Here is a 20156-nt window from a genome sequence, read left to right on the forward strand (position 1 = left end):
TCCCATCCAAAAAGTAAACTGCATCATATTATATCAGGTTCTGAACTAAATTTTGAAGCTAGAAGGAAGGGAAAGAGGAGGGATGAGGTACAGATATAAATGATACTTGCATTCTCCTAGTGAATTGACAAACTAATGAGAATGAGTTACTTCTGTTGAAAAATGGGAGTCATGACCTAATGTTTGCTCCCCGCAATTCTAACAATCTATGGTTCTATCATTCCTAAGTGATGCAGGGAAGGCAGAAGGACCCCTGTTGACTTCTTGCTTGCCAAGTATATGTAGGACTTGCCCAGGAGCAGTATGCAGGACCTAGTGCTTAGTGGGAAATTCCAAATATACCCTTGGAAGTCTTTTACTGATGCTCTCCAATAGCTCTGTTATACCAAGCTGGCAATGTATTATTTGGTTTAATGTTATATAGCATAAAACAAGTATTGAATGCATTATATTCATATCTCTACTTCTGTTATATTTTACTATCCAACTAAATAGTCCAAATAATGACAGTAAATTTAATGGGAAAATAGAACTTTAATAATACAATTTTATTAAAAAATATTTTCTCTTCTCTCTCACTTGCTGAGAGTCATAAACAGTAGCTCCCGACTGCAGAGCCAACGAGTTCTTACCAAGCAGTACACTATCCCTCACCTCCCTATGGTTGGCATATATTTTAATAGGAACAACTAGCATCAGAATACTACTTCATAGCTTAAAAAGCACTTTCATGCCTATTATCTCATTTAATACTCACATAAGTCCTATGAAGATGCCCATTTTTCAGAACCCATGTGTAGCAGATGGCCTCCGCTATAAGTATTTAATCACAGTATCTATATATCATTTAGGTTTTATTGATGAAATACTTTTTTTTTTGGAACATATTACATAGTATTGAGACTCATGGATAGAATTTTGCATGTTTAGAAGGGAAAATACCCCCCATACTTCAGCCCAGGCGGAAGGAATAGTTGTCCAACAGACACCGAACTGCTGTAGAGCCCATGACTGATACCAGAGTTCAAATTTTCTCACCAAACCAAAAAATTCAGAACCAGATGTAGACCTCTTAATAGCTGAGGCTCAGCACTGTGGGTTGCATTTCCAGCTTTGACCATTATGTCTCTACCTGTAGCAGCAGGATCTCCACTGGTGTGGGGCTTAGGATCAGATCCACTTTCTGTCCTGCTCAAAGCACCCTGTTCTGTGTCCCCGGAGGTTGACTTGTCTGGACTGCATCAGTGGACTTTCTCGTCCTCTGGTTCTCTGTTGGGTTCAACCATTGGCAAACACCTGCAGGTCCTTTGAAAGCAAAAGGAAAGTGAAATTGTGGTTCAATATTAACTCCACTGACTCTCTCCCTATCAGGTCAGTGCACCATGGTTGCATCCCTCTACCAAAGGCCACAGCTCTTGTTGGATGACCTTCTTGTATAGCTACACTCTCCAGGTTCTGGTGAGCATTCTTTCCCCTCCCCAGTTAAAGCCTACTGGCTATTACTAGCTTTGGGGCATAATACCATCCCTGTTGCTTTTTCTGTCCTGACTTTTGTAAGCAGTCTCATTGAATTCTCACTTGCCCCATTTGTTAGGGCCTGGGCTAACATAGGGTCCTTCTTCAGTGATAGTGCCTGCTTCTACTTCTTGCTCATCATGCAAGCAGTATTCACACATACTTCAGAAAATCCTAAGTCAGAAAAAGGATTATACACAACATAAAATATTTCCTTCAATTTCGTCCCCAGCACATTTGGAATATGAATTCATCTCTAATTGGATTCTGCTTATTTTGTTCTTTACAAACATACCTCATCTAAAAAGGAAGATACAGGTGACATAGTAAACAAATGTAGTTAATGTGTATCCTAAGACTCTGATACTTATAAGAAGTAATTATTAATTATGTGTTTATCCTCAACATCAAAGTACTAACTTGTGCTACTCATACTGTCTCCTAATTTGGGGATTATTATGGTCTCAACAGCTGTAATTCTTCAAGTTGCATCCAAAAAAGATTTTTTTTTCTTTGAAAACTAGAAAATGCATAGAGACTACAAGAATGGTCAGAGGAGACTCAGGGCCTCAGGCCAATGAATAGTGATGTCAAATCCTGCAGGCTAGGCCATTACTTATTTCTGGGCTAAGCTGCTCTACTTAACCCCTTGGAAATAAGAGGTCTTATGGGACACCTTGGTGGCTCAGTCAGTTGAGCATCTGATTCTTGATCTCAACTCAGGTCATGTTCCCAGGGTCATGGGATCGAGCCCCGTGTTGGGCTCTGTGGAGCCTGCTTAAGATTCTTTCTTTCTTTTTCTCTCCCCCTCTCTCCCCCCACCCACTCTGCTCCTCTCCCCTGCTCGCTTGCTTGCTCTCTCTCTAAAGAAAGGAAAGAGTTCTTTTTATTATAAAATTGAAATAGCCATCCTTTGGGACAACCTTAAGGTTTCCTTTTTCCAAAGTTATAGCCATGAAGTAACTGAGGACAAATTGTTTTAATATTCTCTGTGCAGTCAAGGAAACCATCAATAAAACAAAAAGGCAACCTACTGAATGGGAGAAGATATTTGCAAATGAAATATCTGATAAAGGGTTATTATCCAAAATATGTAAAGAAATTATAAAGCTTAACACCAACAAAACAATCTGATTTAAAAATGGCCAGAGGACCTGAATAGACATTTTTCAAAAGAAGACATATAGATGGCCAATAGACACGTGGCCAATAGACACACTCATTATCAGGAAAATCAAATCAAGACCACAATGAGATATCACCTTATACCTGTCAGAATGGCTAGAAGCAAAAAGACAAGAAATAGAGTTGCCTGAGTTAAGCATCCAGCTCTGGCTCAGGTCATGATCTCGCAGTCCGTGAGTTCAAGCCTTGCGTCAGGCTCTGTGCTGACAGTTTGGAGCCTGGAGCCTGCTTTGGATTCTGTGTCTTCCTCTCTCTCTGTCCCTCCCCCACTCATTCTCCCTCTCTCTCTCTCTCTCATAAACATTAAAAAAAATTTTTAAGACAAGAAATAAAAAGTGTTGGTGAGGATATGGAAAAGGAGGAACACTTGCACACTGTTGGTGGGAATGTAAATTGGTGCACCCACTGTGGAAAACAGTATAGAGGTTCCTCAAAAAATTAAAAACAGAAATACCATACAATCCAGTAGTTAGTTCCGCTACTGTGTGTTTACCCAAAGGAAATGAAAACACTAATTAAAAAAGATATATGTACCCCTATGTTTGTTGCATGACTATCTTCAATAGCTAAGATGTGGAAGCAATTTGTGTCCATTGATTAGATGAATGGATAAAGATGTGGTATGTGTGTGTATTTATGTGTGTGTGGGTGTGTATATATGTGTGCGTACACACATACACACAGGAATATTGCTTAGCCATAAAAAAAGATGAGATCTCGCCATTTGGGACAACATGGATGGACCCTATAGGGTATTATTCTAAGTGAAATAAGTCAGGCAGAGAAAGACAAATGCCATGTGATTTCACTTATATGTGGAACCTAAAAAACAAAACAAATGAACAAACAAAAAACAGAGACAGACTCATAAATACAGAGAACAAACTAATGGTTGCCAGAAATCAGGAGGAGGGATGGACAAAATGGGTCAGGGGAAGTGGGAGATACAGACTTTCAGTTATGGAGTGAATAAATCATGAGTATGAAAGGTACAGCATGGGGAATACAGTCAATGGTATTGTACTAGCGTTATATGGGGACAGATGGCGACTACATTTATGGTGAGCACAGCATAACATATAGAGTTGTTGAATCACTATGTTGTATGAATTGTGTCAACTCTATTTCAATTTTAAAAAGATAAATTAATAATAATAATAAAGTATATGTTTTCATAGATGGCCTAATCACTTTGACCAAACTTCCCACTTCTCACACCTCACAGTCCTCCAAGTATTTTTCACTAGCTTACCCCAATGTTTACAAATCCTCCTGCTTTTTGTCCCTCTCCTCTATTGCAATAGTTTTAAATAAAGTCTTTCTTGCCTTTTTAACTGTTAAATTAAATTTTAAAATAAAAGATATGTTTGTATTTGATCTTACTCCTTTAATTATATAGTTATTATTAATAAGCATATACTTTCTTACTTAAAAATAAAATGGTTGTTAATTTAAAATATAAATAGGAGACTTTTACTGAGTGCTTACTCTGTGCCAGGTAGTATGTTAAGCACTCCGCAAGTGTTATTTAATCCTCATTACAACCCTATGAGGTAGATACTCTTATTATTCCAGTTTTTGATAACGGAAACTGAGGCACACAAAGATAAGAAACTTACCCACAGACAGAATCAGCATTAGGACCCAGAGAGTTTGAATCCAGAGCTCACTCATTTTACTACAATATTACATTTATCACGTAAGGACTATTTTTTATAATTTTTCTAAGTTTGTGGGAAGTTGCCATTGTACAGAGTTCTCTAGGCTTAGAGCTACAGCAAACTTTTTAGACTCTGCCCTGGACATAAGCCTTCCTTAGGAAAGTGAAGGCAAACTGCCTGAAGGTAGTAACATTGCTGAAAGTTAGGTGACACAAGAGTGGGGTTAGGCAATCCCTGAAAGGCAGAGCACCTAGCATGGTGTGAAACCATCCATATCTCTAGGGAAGAACATTCCATGATCTCCCTTGGGACCATGGTTCTGCAATGATTCTCTTATGTTCTAATTGCCCTTTTGTTTAAAGTATAAGCAGCCTTTTCCTAGAGATATTTTCTTGAATCAATAAAATTAACTCCTAATTTAACATAGCAATTTAGAAACATGGCAATTCATTTTTTCTCCCAAATATTGAAATGACATAGCATTGATACTCTCCTAAACATTACTATAGCTACATACAGCCTTCCCTCTTTTTTCAATTTAATTAAACCCTGGAATGTAAAAAAAATAAATAAAAAATAAAAATAACCACTATAATTAAATTACAGGCAAAGGAAATTAAATATGAAAAAGAAGCTGCATACACTTGAGATTATCCTCTTCTGTTTTCCATCTTACTTTTGCCCTTTTGACCCCATGTCTCTGTTTATTGATTCTTTGTGTCTTCATTTATAATTTCATATGAATGTTAAAAGCTCAATGTGTCTCAGTTTCTAAGTGTATTGATTTTTCCCCGCCTTCTTTTCCTCTTTTTCTCACTTTTCCACTTAAGAAAAACTTACCTTCCATTTTCCCTTTCTCTCATGTCCCTTGATTTCACATGTATATTGAGCATATTGACATATGTCTTCTTATTCTAGTTTTTCTAGTTAAAGACTTGGATAGTTAGCAAGTATTGAGGATTCAGGGCGTATTGGGTGTGTTATCTATACATGATCTCATGCAATTCTCTAGTCTCTTAAGTGCGTGGGATCTGGTGTTATACCAGTTATAGATATAATGAAATTGAGGTTTAGAGAGTTCAGCGCAAGTTAATGATGAGGATTTGAATCCAGGTCTATCTTCCTACAGTGCTTTCCCTCCTATCCCCTCACAATATTGCTCTCCATATCATGAAGTGCATAGAAGGTTCTGAATTGATTGATTGGGAAATAATTTTAAAGTGTGCATTATAGCCCAAATTTTTAAAAATAATTTTAATTTTAAATAATAATTAAAAAAATTTTTTTAACGTTTTATTTATTTTTGAGACAGGGAGAGACAGTGCATGAACAGGGGAGGGTCAGAGAGAGGGAGACACAGAATCCGAGCCAGGCTCCAGGCTCCGAGCTGTCAGCACAGAGCCCGACATGGGGCTCAAACTCACGGACCGCGAGATCATGACCTGAGCTGAAGTCGGCCGTTCAACCGACTGAGCCACCCAGGCGCCCCTTAAATAATAATTTTAAATTAATTTCAACTGTCATTTCAGTTGTCCTCCTGAACTATTTATCTTTTTATGCTATTAGTCATTTAAAATTTTATTTTATTTTTGTTATGTTTTTGTTGAAGGATAGTAGAGTTGACACAGTGTTCCATTAGTTTCACGTGCACAGCATAGCTATCAACAACTCTATATGCTACGCTATGCTCACTACTATTGTAGCTACCATCTGTTAACCATATAACGCTCTTACAATACCATTGACTGTATTCCCATGACTTATTCATTCCATGACTGGAAGCCTGTACCTCTCACTCCCTATCACCCAGTTTGCCGATTTCCCCACCTCCCTCTGGCATCCACCAGTCTGATGAATTATTTATCTTAGAGCCATAGATATCCAAAAAGAGAAGGGGAAGGCATAAACTAATAGGCAAAGAAAAGAAGAAAAGGGACTAGCATTCATTGAGTGCTTACTGTGTACTGGAAGCTTTTACCAGGGACTAATTCAAGTTCATAATTCTACGTATTTTGTAAGCCTCCTTTTCCTTTTTTTTTTTTTTTAATTAGGGTATTTCTCTATCTTCTACTTTTCCACAGATAGCTGTTTTGCTCACAGTTCCTAAAGGTAATCCTTTACCAAAGGGCGTTTTTGTGATCCTAAATGCAAGAGTTCTAGTGCCTTTGCATGTTATTCATCTTGACCTTAGAAGTTGGAAATAATCACAACACTTAGATACACCCTTGTCTCTTCATCTGTCTTGAGTTTCCAGTCTCTTAGTCATGATTATTCTACCTTCTCCAGCTTGAATATGATCCTTACTAGTCAAAAAGGTAAAAACAAAATAGGAGTTGTCAACTTTTGTTTCCTCGTTGTCATCTGTTTTTATTCTTCTGTTTTCAGTTTATAATTATTCTTAAGCTGTTGGCAAGCCTTAGCAAACACTGACAGGTTTCTCAACAACGTCCTTAACATTTCATATGATTTTTCGTATATGCAAAAGTAGTAAAACTTTTAGTCTATGTGTATAAAGCAACAGATATTTGGATTGAAAACTTCTTACTAAAAGAGTAATGCATGCTAATACTAGAAATTTGGGGAAATATAAAACATTTAAAAGAACAACAGTGATAACCACTGTTGACCTTTTAAACCTATTTTCTTATGTTCTTGGAATGCATATATAATTATTTTTGTATTTATTAATGTTTGTATATTTAAAGACATATATGTCTATATCTTACTATTTAAGACATTTTAAGTAAACTTATCTAGCTACTACTAGTCAGATTTAGGTCAGAAAATTTTGATTCTATTCTGGAATATTTGTACTTACCATAGTCCATATTATTTATTAAAGATTTATGAAGTTATGGGGAAGTCATTTCTTTAGTCAAGAAATATGTTTAGCATTTGAGGCATTTAGCATTTAAGGTATATTTGAAGCCTCACAAGTTTCTATTTCTTGATAAATTTACAGTCTACAACTCTGAAAATAAAACATCTTTATTCATTTTTAAACCTACATAATAATAGGGGTGCCTGGTAGGCTCAGTCGGTTAAGTGTCTGACTTTGATTCAGGTCATGATCTCATGGTTTGTGAGTTAGAGCCCCACATCGGGCTCTGTGGTGACAGGGTAGAGTCTGCTTCAGATCTTCTGTCTCCCTCTCCCTCTGCCCTTCCCTCCATCTCAAAAATAAGTAAACATTTAAAAATTTTATTTGAAAAACCTACATAAAAATTATTTTAGCTTTAATCGTGATTGTATTTATAGGTACTTGTATTCAGAAAGTAATATTACCATGGAGAATTTGTCGTTTTATAATTGTTATATTTTGTTGGCTCTAGCATACTTTCAATATTATTAAGTATTCATAATCTTAATGAAAAATATATGTAAATTTTAGGCACTGAAACAATATTTTTGAATGCATGTTTGTTGAATGAAATATTATAAAGATGAGGAATGAGGTAGGTCAGTGAATTTGGTTGATATGAGGTTATTGTCCTTTCTTTTTTTTTTTTATAGTCATGTTTTATTTTTATTTAAAAAAATTGTAACGTTTATTTTTTTTCAATATATGAAATTTATTGTCAAATTGGTTTCCATACAACACCCAGTGCTCATCCCAAAAGGTGCCCTCCTCAATACCCATGGTTATTGTCCTTTCAAATAGGAGTTTCAGTAGACGATTCACAGTTAAGAGACCAAGTTAGAGGGAAGGTGCAATTGTAGACAACTCTTTTTTTAAGTTTAAACTCATTCTTTTTTGTAAGAAAAAAAATGTTTTAATGTTTATTTAGTTTTGAGAGAGAGACAGACAGACAGAGTGCAAGCAGGGGAGGGGCAGAGAGAGAGGGAGACACAGGATCTGAAGCAGGCTCAGGCTTTGAGCTGTCAGCACAGAGCCTGATGTGGGGCTCGAACTCACAAACTGTGAGATCACGACATGAGCTGAAGTCTGGTGCTTAACCGACTGAGCCACCCAGATGCCCCTGTTTGAACTCATTCTAAAAGCACTAAATTGTTATTCTCTTGCCCCACGTTTTATGTATATGATCTTATACTTTACATTCTTTAATTTTGTGAATCTTTTGACTGATTTTCATAGCTATAATTGATTTTATTTATTTTGTGCTTTAACCTCTGTACTGGTTTTATAAGTGATTAATCTACTATTTTATTATGTTTCTATTTACCTGTGAAATTTTTTCCTTTCATAATTTTCTTTCTTCTGATTATAGCTTTTTCTTTATACTTGAAGGACTCCCTTTAACATTTCTTGTAAGGCTGATTTAGTGATGTTGAATTCTCAAACTTCTGTTTGGGAAACTCTCTCTCTTCTTCTATTGTAAATGGTAGCCTTCCTGGATAGAGTATTCTTGGTTGCAGGGTTTTTTTCTTTCAGGACTTTGAGTATTTCATGCCACTCCCTCTGGCCTGCAAAGATTCTGTTGAAAAATGAGCTGATAGCTTTATGGGGTTTCCCTTGTATGTACCTATTTTCTTTTCCCTTGACACTTTTAAAATTCTCTATCACTACTTTTGGCCATTTTAATAATTTTGTGTCTTGGTGTAGACCTCTTTGGGTTGATATTTTTGGGGACTCTCTGTGCTTCCTGGATCTGGATTTCTGTTTACTTCACCATATTAGGGAAGTTTTTAGCTATTATTTCTTCAAATAAATTTTTTGCTCCTTCTTCAGTCTCTTCTTCTGGGATCCCTATAATGCAAATGTTATTATGCATGATGATATCACTGAGTTCCCTTAACCTATTCTCATTTTTAATTATTCATTTCCCTTTTTGCTTTTCATCTTGATTGCTTTTCATTACCCTGTCCTCCAGGTAGCTGATATGTTCTTCTGCTCCTCATTCCCTCTAGTGTGTTTTTAACTTCAGTTATTGAGTTCATCATGTCTTATTGGTTCTTTTTTATATTTTCTCTTTGTTGAAGATCTCACTGAGGTCCTTCACTCTTTTCTCAAGTTGAGTGAGTATCTTTATGACCATTACTTTCAATTCTTTATCAGGCATATTGCTTATCTCTGTTTCATTTAGCTCTCTTGCTGTGTTTGTCATGTTCCTTCATTAGCACATATCCCTCTGTCTCCTCTCTCTGTGTCTGTTTCTGTGTGTTAGGAAAGTCATTTATGTCTCCTGATCTTGAAAAAATAGTGGCCTTTTGAAGAAGAGGTCTTTTTGTGCCCTGGAGCATAGTGTCCGCTGTTCACCAAAACCAGCACTTCAGGGGAATCTCCTATGTGGGTTGTGTGCACCTTACTGTTGTGGCTGAGCCTCATTTGCCTTCAGTCCATCTAGCTGCAATGGCCCACTTTGCCTGTCATGGGCCAGGTTTGGTTCCTGTGCTAAAGGGCAGGTCTGGGGCTGCTGTAAGCTTGTATTTGGTCAGTGTCAACAGTAAGACCAGATACTTGCCCTCAGTTCATTTGCCCAGGCCACAATGAAATGCAGGACACTCTCCCCACATTGTCCCCTGAGAAGCTTTCATTGATGGGCAGGTCCTGCAGACAAACTGGATACCTGCCTCCAATCCCTCTGCCTGGGCTGCAGTGACCCTGAACTCCAGGGCTCTCTCCCTATGCTGCCTTTGAGAGGTTTTTGTTGGTAGGCAAGGCTAGCAGTAGGATCAGATGACTGCCCCCAGACTGTATGTTGGGGCTACAGATGTACTGATTGGCAGGGCACTCTCCATGCTGTCAGTTATAAGGTTTGCCTCCTGTGGCTGTAGTGGAACTGGTGTGTGTGGTTACCTTCCCCTCTCCAGAGCAGGAGTCACTTTGCAGTGGTGCTGGTCCCTGCTGGGGCTGCTTGCAGGATGAGAAGTGGCTGGAGCTGCTTTGTAGGGATGTGTAGGCCACTCTTTTGATCTAATTTAAATCACATACTTATGATTTTTTTACGTTCCATTAGAAAAAGCTATCTATTTTTTTCTTTAAGTTCAAATCAGGATCTTATTAACAGACCTCTAGCCTGGGAAGATCAATTTTATGTTATTACTACAAACAAGTAGCTTAATCCCAGTTTTAAAATGGGAATGATGCCTTAGTAGCAGAAATGTCTCTTATGCCCTAGATACTGTTATATGAATTGTAGAGATGGAAGAGTTGGATTTATTTTAAGGCCAGAAAATGCCAAGCAAAGAGAAGACAGCTTGGGAATAGCTTAACACCATTCAAGAAATCTCAGCAATAATTCTTAATTTATAATTTTATTCAATTTTAGTGATACCAAAAACTTTATCTATGGGGCAAATTCTTCCAAAATCTTTGACATACTCATATTTATGGTATAAAACTCAAAACCTAATCTATTATAAAAGTACCCTTTATTAGCAACTTGGAAATTTTTGTATTATATAAGAAAAACACAAGAACTGAAGGGCTATCTGGCCACATTGCTTCTTCCTTTCCCTTTTCTCTGTGCTGAATCCATTTTGGCACAAAGCCAAGGTAATTTCCAGAAATTGGCAGTGCCCTGGCAAATGCACAGCTGCTACCGTCTCCAGCCCCTACCTACTAATTTTGCACAAACCACTTCCTCCTCTTGGAGCTGAGAAATTCACAGGGCAAGGGAAATGTGCCGGGAGGGCAGATATGGAAGCGCTACCTTGTGCCTCTGGCAGATTCAAAAGCCCTTAAAGGTAACAGCAGCATCACCTCCCCTGCACCCCTGCTCACAGAGCTTCCTACTGAGAAAGGTGACATTCCAACCTTGCCCTTTTACCCTCCTGCTCTTCCTTATCTTTCTCCATTTGACTCTCAATGTTTAAAGATTTTGCCTCATTTCTTTTTTCTGTTTTCATTTTTAACATTTTCTGGTCAATACTAGCTTTGACTTCTCATGAATTAAAAGATCCAAACAGTTGCCATGAGGGTGCCTGAGCCAAATCTGGACAGGGAGAGAGGCACTGAGATGGCAAAGGAGCAGTTAGAGTGGGGCTGCCTGTGTTGCCTGTTTGCACTTACCAGCTTCTTCACTGTGCAGTGGCAGTGTGTGGGTGTGTTCACATACACACAGGTAAAATTTAGCTATCTTTATCCTCCTACACTCTTCTTAAACGTAGTCAGCTCTGATCATATTTTAAGACAGTCACGGGATGATTTCTTTCCCTTTGTTCTTGTGCCTCTCCATTTCTCTGCCTTTGTTGGTTGAGATTGGACCTGATATTCTTGGTGAGCAGAGGGAAGCCTCTTGGACTGTACGCATCCTTATACACGCCTTAAGGTTCCCCTTGCTTGTGCCCCCTCCCAGAGCACTGCTGAGTTGCCAGTAGCTAGATGGCCTGTCGTGGCTCTGCTGACTGGTACAGTCATCCCGCTAGGTGGATACTTGTGCTTTCTTGAGAGTATCTTTAGTGCATCTAAAATAACAGTGAGAATTACTATTGTTTTTGTCATCAATGATCATGATACCACGGCTATTTGTATCTCTCTGTCTGAATAAACAAAAACCAGACTAGGGAAAGACTGTAGGATGAGGAAGGAGAATTCATTTCCAGCTCTGCCACTGATTAGCTGTTGCATTGAGCAAGTCAGCAATATCATAGGAATTTGAATTTGAACATATGAATGTTATTCTCATAGGTAAAGCAAGTCGTTTGGACCATATTCCTTGCTAGACATTCCTTGATAAATGTCAAACCAAGGGGCACCTGGGTGGCCCAGTCGTTTACGTGTCTGACTCTTGGTTTCTACTCAGGTCATGATCTCACGGTTGGTGTGTTTGAGCCCTGCATCAGGCTCTGCATTGACAGCATGGACCCTGCCTGGACTCTCTCTCCCTCTCTCTTTGCCCCTGCCCTGATGTGCTCTCTCTCTCTCTCTCTCAAAATAAATAAACTTCAAAAAAAAAAAAAATCAAACCAAGTGTGATGAGCATGCTGAAGTTCTCTTCCTTAGACTCATTCCCAGTGCCAGAGGGGACTAGTCTGCTTCATGTGCACCCTTAACCTCTTAGAAGTAGGAAAAGGTTACAAAACAAACATGTTTTTCTAACTTTTAGTGCATGAACTCATTACAATGTGGTGTCATTAGGGAGAAACTCAAAATACAAACTGACAAAAATGGAAATTCACCAGGAATTAACATAAAGTTCCATAGTCTGATTCAAAGAACAAATTGCACAAATAGGTGTTTGGCTGAAATTCACATATTCATTTGGGTATTTGCATTACCCTCAAGTCTGATGTGAGCCAAAAGCACGATGTACACCCTGTGCTGTATAGCATAACCATGAGTCCCAACTGGCAAAGGTAGACTGGAAGTAACTGCTGAGGCAGTGGCCAGGGCAGATAGTATTGAGTCAGCAGTCTTAAAAGACCTCAATCAGAGTAAGGTAAGAGAGGGCAAAGTCAAGAGAGCTCAAGGTTGTGGCAAGAAATCAGCAGGAAAACAAAACGAAGGGATCAGTAATGTGAAAGCTGAGAGATCAGCACAAAAGGAATGGGGTGGGGAGGATAGGGTGACGGGAATGAGGGTCAATTCCGCAAACAGCTATTGCTGTAACAGAGGGCTTCAGCTTTTCTTTTTATTTCTTTTTCCCCCCCAACCTTATAGTCCCAGGCAGCTTCCTAGCTCCCAAATTTCTCCATTCCCTAGAATTTAAGTCCACCTCTAAGCTAACCTCATCCAACCCAACCTCATCTCTCTGATTTATTTAAAGGAAAAATCATCTGCATCATTTTATGAACTTTCAGAACCCATATATGAAGGAAAGGCATTACCTTAACTGCTCCCCAACATTAGCTGGCTATTCCATTATTTCTGAGTTACCAAACTTCTCACACATGCCCTGGTGGTTTCTGCTTGCCTCTGCTAATTCCCTTAGCCAACCTGACTTCCTTTCTTCTATGGATCTCAAATCATCCTCTTTTCAAAGATTCATCTCAAGTCCTACCTCTTTTTTATTTTTTTTTAACATTTATTTATTTTTTAGAGAGAGAGCATGAGCACACAAACAAGGGAAAGGCAGAGAGAGAGAGACAGGAATCGAAGAGGGCTCTTTGCTGAGAGCAGAAAGCCCGATGTGGGGCTCAAACTTGCAAACCATGAGATCATGACCTGAGCCAAAGTTGGACACCCAACTTTGACTTCCTGGAATGTCAGGTTTCACTTTTACTTGGTTTACCCTCCAACCCAAACAGCATTTCCTCTATGACATCTCTAGACATATTTGATGTTTATTTTCCTGAGCCCTCATAGCACCTTGTTCATGTCTGTGTACTACGTATCTAACCATATGGCTTTTCTCGTCATTTGGTCTTTCCCTCTAGATTTTAAGTTCCTATAGAGTAGAAACATATGTACCATTCATTAATGCCTAACACACTGTATAGCATGTGATAGGAGCTCAATACATGTTTAAATGAATGAATGAGACTTCAAAGGATATGGTATTTTCATTGGTTCATTCACACAAGCTCCTCATAGGCAATGAAAACAAGGCTTAAAATTTGGGTCTCAGAGGGGTGCCTGGGTGGCTAAGTCGGTTAAGTGTCCGACTCTTGATTTCAGCCTCGGTCATGATCTCAGAGTTTGTGGAATCAAGCCCTGCATCAGGCTCTGCGCTGACAGTTGGGAGCCTGCTTGAGATTCTCTTTCTCCCTCTCTCTTTGCCCCTCCCCCCTAATGAATAAATAAAAAACTTTAAAAATTTTGGGTCTCCGTAATGCAGATGAGAAATTAATAAAATAGGGATAATTTCTTTTTATCCACAAACCTTAATATAGTATACTATTGAGTCCCCATCACCTTCAGCATAAAATCCAAGTCTTTTAGCCTAGCATACAAAGCTCCTTATAACATAGACCCTGACTTTCTCTCCATTCTTATCTTTCTATGTATACATATAACCTGCATTCCATCCACTTTGATTTCTCATATACTCCATAGTCTTTCTTGCCTCCATGCCTTCGTTCATACTTTCCCCACACCTGTGGCACCCTCTCCGTCTTCTCTCACTCACCCCTCTCCTGCATGCCTGATGAGGTTCTATACTTCCAACACTGATCAATAGTTACCACCTTTGGGTAGCTAGCTCTGAAAGTATCCCTCCCTATTCTGTGCCCCTAGAGCACGTGGTTGATTCATTATAAGCACTATGCTGTCAGTCATTGTTGGTCTGTTTCTTGCTTCCTCTGTAAAGTGAGATTATCTTCATACCCTGACTTCTAATGTATTCTAGATGTTTAATACAGAGTGAAGGAATAAAGGAATAACTATTATATAGGGATTTGTAAAGAAAGTAAATTTCTGATAATAGACATACATTGAATAAATTTAAGATTGAATTTGCATGATCTGGACAATCTGGAACAATCCCATGTCTTTCTTTTCAGAGGTTGGGTTTCCCTGAAAAATTGGTGCTAATGGACATATCAGAAGCAATTAATAAGTTTAAAACACTGGGGCTTAGTCTGTGCCCCAGAATTGGTTTAGTACAGTAAAAACAAATTTTATATCTTAGGAATTTATCTTGTCACATACAGAAGACATTTATCTAAATGACTTAATGAATACTTTAGAAAGTAAAACAATGCCCCAATAGATAAAACACTAAAGAAATTAGGAAAAAAATGAGCAGGATATATTTTTTAATAAAAGTGTGTATATCAAGATATTTAATTTCTGTTTGGGAAGGGAAATGTTTTTTTTTCTGATTATAAACCTAATATATATGTCTTAGTCTGTTTAGGCTGCTATAACAAAAATACCATAGACCAGGTGGTTCAAAGAACAAATATGTATTTCTCACAGTTCTAGAGGCTAGGAAATCCAAGATCAAGCCACTGGCATGTTCTATATGTCTGGTAAGGGCCTCCTTCCTGGTTCAGAGACAGCTGTTTTCTCACTGTGTCCTCACATGGCAGAAGAGGAAATACTGGGAGCTCTCCAGTATTTTTTTTTTTTTTTTTTGAGCAAGAGAGAATGAGGAGAGAGAGAGAGAATTTTAAGCAGGCTCAATCCCACAACCCTAGGATCATGACCTGAGCTGAAATCAAGAGTCAGACAGTCAACCAACTGAGCCACCCAGATGCCTCACTCTGGGATCTCTGTTATAAGGGCACTAATCCTCTGAGGGCTCCACCTTTCTGACCTAATAATTACATCCCAAAGACCTCACTTCCAAATACTATCACATTGGGGATTGGGTTTCAACATACGGATTTTGGAGGAGGGGGACACAAACATTCACTTTATAGCAACACGTTAATGCAGAATGCTTAGAATATTTTGAGAAACACAACGACATAAGCCTCTCCCAAATCTAACCACCTAGAATTAACAAAAGTTAGTAGTTAACAATAGTTAATTCTTGGAGTGTATTCTTCCAGTCTTTTTTCTTACACACATACAAATATGTGTTTATGTGTCTTTTCAAATAAAAGTTGGGGGATGGTTTAAACAGATGATGGGGATTGAGTGCACTTGTGATGAGCACCAGGTGATGTATGGAAGTGTTGAATCACCATATTATATCACCTGAAACTACTATTATGCTGTATGTTAACTAACTGGAATTTAAATACGAATTTTTAAAAAATGTAAGGGTTTATGTTGTACATATTGTTCTCACCTGTTTTTTATATTAACATGTCTTGAACGTTTTCTCAGGTTAGTAAATACTCTTCTACAGCATGATTTTTAATTGCTGCACAGTATTCCATCATGTGGATGTATTTATTTAACCAATCCCCATTGTTTCAATATTCTTGTTATTAAAAACAGAAGTGTAGTAGTGTGGGTGACGAAAGGAAGGGTGAACTCATGTCCTCCTCCTGTTTTCCCAGGTTTTGGAGCCCTCTCTTGCATCAGAACTCTGTCCTCCTAATCCTCTGAGTGTCATCTCAGGATCCTGGGCACACTCATGGCACGATGGCCAACCCTCAGGAGCACCTGAGCTGCTCCTCTTCCCCACACTTACCCTTGAGTGAAAACAGAACCTTCAATGGACTACAAGATGAGCTCACACCTACGGGGAGCCACCCTTCACCCAAGCTACTTAAGGACCCGCAGGAAAAGGGGGGAGTACACGCAGAGCTAACTGAGAACATGAACAGCCCCATCACCACAACAGTGTTGACGAGTGTGAGCGAAGATTCCAGGGACCAGTTTGAGAACAGCGTTCTTCAGCTAAGGGAACAAGATGAATCGGAAATGGCCGTGTCTCAGGGGAACAGCAACACCACGGACAGAGAGAGCACAAGTGGAACGGAAGACATCAAGATTCAGTTCAGCAGGTCAGGTAGCGGCAGTGGTGGGTTTCTGGAAGGACTATTTGGATGCTTGAGGCCTGTATGGAATATCATTGGCAAGGCATATTCCACTGATTACAAATTGCAGCAGCAAGGTAAGTTAGAGTGTGGATTTGGGAAACATTTCCTGTATAAACATACCACCACCATTCACTGGACAACCTTTGATTTAAAAAACTGGTGCCAATCAAAAAGAATGAAATCTTGCCATTTGCAACTATGTAGATGGAATTACAGGGTATTATGCTAAGCAAAATTAGTCAGTCAGAGAAAGACAAATATCATACGACTTCACTCATATGAGGACTTTAAGATACAAAACAGATGAACATAAGGGAAGGGAAGCAAAAATAATATAAAAACAGAGAGGAAGACAAAACATAAGAGACTCTTAAATATAGAGAACAAACAGAGGGTTACTGGAGGGGTTGTGGGAAGGGGGATGGGCCAAATGGGTAAGGGACATTAAGGAATCTACTCCTGAAACCATTGTTTCACTATTTGCTAGCTAACTTTGATATAAATTAAAAAAATAAATTAAAAAGAAAACTAGTATCAGATGAATACCCCATACCAATCTCCTATAAACCTCTGACTGGAACAGATTCACATTTGGTGGTCTTTTTTTCGAAGCCCATCTTTTGCAGCTGTCCAGTCAAGTGGTGTCAAGTAAGGTACATAAAGACAATCCACAGCGTTATGAGGAAGAAGATGTTAGAGCTCCTGTTCCTCCTATCATCATTTTAAATTTCTATTTTCATGCGTGTTTTCATATATATTTGGTATTTGAATAAAGCTGTACAGATACATAATTTATAAATAAATCACATAGTGAATGCATGTTTAAAAACTTTTTCTTGAGGGGTTACCTGGGTGGTTCAGTCGGATAAGCGTCCCACTCGTGATCTCAACTCAGGTCTTGATCTCAGGGTCGTGAGTTCTAGCACCATGTTGGGTTCCACGCTGGGCGTGAAGCCTATGGAAAATTTTTTATTGAAAATTTATTCAGTCAAAAAGTCTGATGGCCACTGGGTTGATTCTAAGCCAGACAGAAGCCACATGGTTCTGTGCCTGAAAATTGCTGCCCTATCGTAGGTTGTAGTAAAAAGGAATCATTTTCTTTTTTTTTTCATTATTTTTTTAAAATGTTTATTTTTGATAGAACACAAGGTGGGGAGGAGAAGAGACAGACGGAGACACAGAATCTGAAGCAGGTTCCAGGCTCTGAGCTGTCAACACAGAGCCTGACGCAGGGCTCGAACCCACAGAACAGACTAGGAGATCATGACTTGAGCTGAAGTCAGTCGCCCAACTGACTGAGCCACCTCCCCAAAAGGAATCATTTTCTTACAGCCAGGTCACAGAAAGCTCACATTGTGAGGAAAGAACAAGTATCTAACCAATCTTGAGAAGCATTATTATGTCTAGATCTCACAGCTTTTGGAAAAGCAAATTAACTCTCATCATTGTGTAATTTACATATTCATAGATACCGATTCAAGCATTATGCATCTGAAGAGAACACATGGCCCTAGTGTTCTTTATAACTCCATTTATATTCCTTAAAAGAATTTTTTTCTTCCTGGTATCAAAAGTAATATATGTAGAAAGATTGGTAACTTAACAGGTAAGTTTCCCCCAAAAAGTAAAACTATTTTTCTGTGATCCCTAGTTTCCACTATTAATGTTTTTGGTATATATATTAGTCTTATTGTGTGTGTGTTTGTGTGCTTTAATAGATACAGAGTTAAACCAGTTACGCTTTTTCACTTCACATTGTGAACATTTCCCATATCATGAAACATACTTCCTCAGCATTTTTAATGCTTGCATTATATTAAATTGCGTGAATGTGCTAAGATTTATTTAAGCAATCCTCAATCGCTTGGCAGTTTGCTGTTTTTAGTGATCATAAGCTACACTGCAATGAACATCCGTTTATTATTTAATTTTCACACATATCTTTGATTATGTCTGTGATTATTTTTAACATGTCTTTGGTTTCCTTAGGATAAGTTCTTAGAAGAGGGAGTGGTTGGGTTAAGAGGGTTTGTGGCTTTTTAAGGCTTTTGATAGGTATCTTGGTAGCCTCATGTAAATGATTTGGTTAACAGTTCTCTCATCAAGACATTTTGGAAAGGACCGGAAATATAGATCAGAAATGAGACTGCTTTATTTATTTTATAACTGCATGTTGGACTCTGTGACTCTCTTAAAAACATGTTTATCTCTTTCAGTCGAGACTGTTGCTGGCTTTTCCACAACAGCCAGTTGACATCAGTCACTTTTCTCACTTTTTTCTTTTCTCATTTTCTCATATTTCTGAAATACCTTCTCTTAACCAATACCAGCCTCTCCTTCTATATCCCTTTCCCATAAGTGTATCGGGATTTGTTGGCAAATCTATCGATCCCAGGTGTGCTTTCCGGGATTTGTCAATCACAATATCCATTCCTGCTCCATGCAGTAATTCTTTGTCAGTCCCCAGGATGTGTCTGTCTGCCTCTCTCTCTCTGTCTTTCATACATCCTCCCATCCCATTCATCCTGCACATTCCACCTTTCTTTCCCCCGCTATGGTCTTAAGCCTTCAAGGAAGTTAAAAAGCTGTCCCTTGTCACACAAACTTTAGGGGTTTCTATGTTAAACAGTATTATTATTTTAAAACTTGGGAATAAAGATAAACACAAAGAAGAAAATAAAAATCACTTGTCATCCCACAACCCAGAGATAACCGCCCTCAATTTATTACTTCTTTAAAAGTTCCTTCTTCTCTACTTAGACATAAAACCTACTAATATCTGCTTATGTGATGAACTGCATTTGGTTTTTAGGGTCTTAACTTGTCCAGTCTAATAATTATTTTGGTGGTAATTTGGAGGTCTCAGGACCCAAATGTAGGTTCAGGCTCATAAAGAGGAGCAACGGATACATCTTATGTGTCTGTCAACAGGAGCTTTACAAACTTTTGAATTATCCTGTAAACTTGTATTTAATTGTCTTCCAATTGATTATGTGACTTTCAGAAAGGCTTATTTCAAGAGTGAATAAGAAACCGGCCTGGTCAGCTTAAGCTTACAAGGCAGCTTATAGCTGCCTAACTCCTCAGCAGATGACAGGATACCCCACTGCAGGCTGGTGTTACTGGGGGCCGTGAAAGAGATTCACTAGCCAGAAACTAGGTGTAGTTTTTTTCCTTGTCAGCTCTGGGATCAGGGAGCTAATCTTTAATCCTGGATTACAGTCAACCAGAGGATAGCCCACAGAACAGATGTGTCTCTGCATTTGGTATACTTACAAGGAAATTTCACTTGATTTTTCAAAAATTTTAATGACATCTTCATCTCCCATTTAGTATTTGGTAGTGAAGTCCAAGTAAGGTAGCGTGTGTAATTGAAATCTTTTACTGCCAAATAGTTCCCAGTCTTATAGCAAGTATTGTCATAGTCAAGTCTGAATACAAACTAAGGAGAACTTATGCCTTAAAGGGGGGGGGAGCATGTGGTTACGGATCACAGTGGATATTGGAATTAAA

The 20156-nt window shown here is 38.5% G+C and overlaps 1 protein-coding gene across 8 annotated transcripts in view; it reads left to right on the forward strand.

Annotated features, from left to right (window-relative positions):
- Positions 1 to 20156, forward strand: part of MAP3K13 (mitogen-activated protein kinase kinase kinase 13) — a 171278-nt gene that overhangs the window by 107382 nt on the left and 43740 nt on the right. For 7 of the 8 annotated variants that reach the window (XM_040480993.1, XM_040480995.1, XM_040480992.1 and 4 more), the window contains one exon: positions 16158 to 16717. In XM_040480993.1, the coding sequence (XP_040336927.1) occupies positions 16243 to 16717 (475 nt within the window). In that variant the 5' untranslated portion in view covers positions 16158 to 16242. Of the gene's footprint in view, positions 1 to 6437; positions 6471 to 16157; positions 16718 to 20156 lie in introns of those variants that run through there. The other variant, XM_040481000.1, reaches the window with a different exon arrangement.

Source organism: Herpailurus yagouaroundi, unplaced genomic scaffold, assembly GCF_014898765.1.
Source record: "Herpailurus yagouaroundi ecotype Mexico unplaced genomic scaffold, PumYag 159, whole genome shotgun sequence".
In the NCBI taxonomy this organism is placed as follows: Eukaryota; Metazoa; Chordata; class Mammalia; order Carnivora; family Felidae; genus Herpailurus; species Herpailurus yagouaroundi.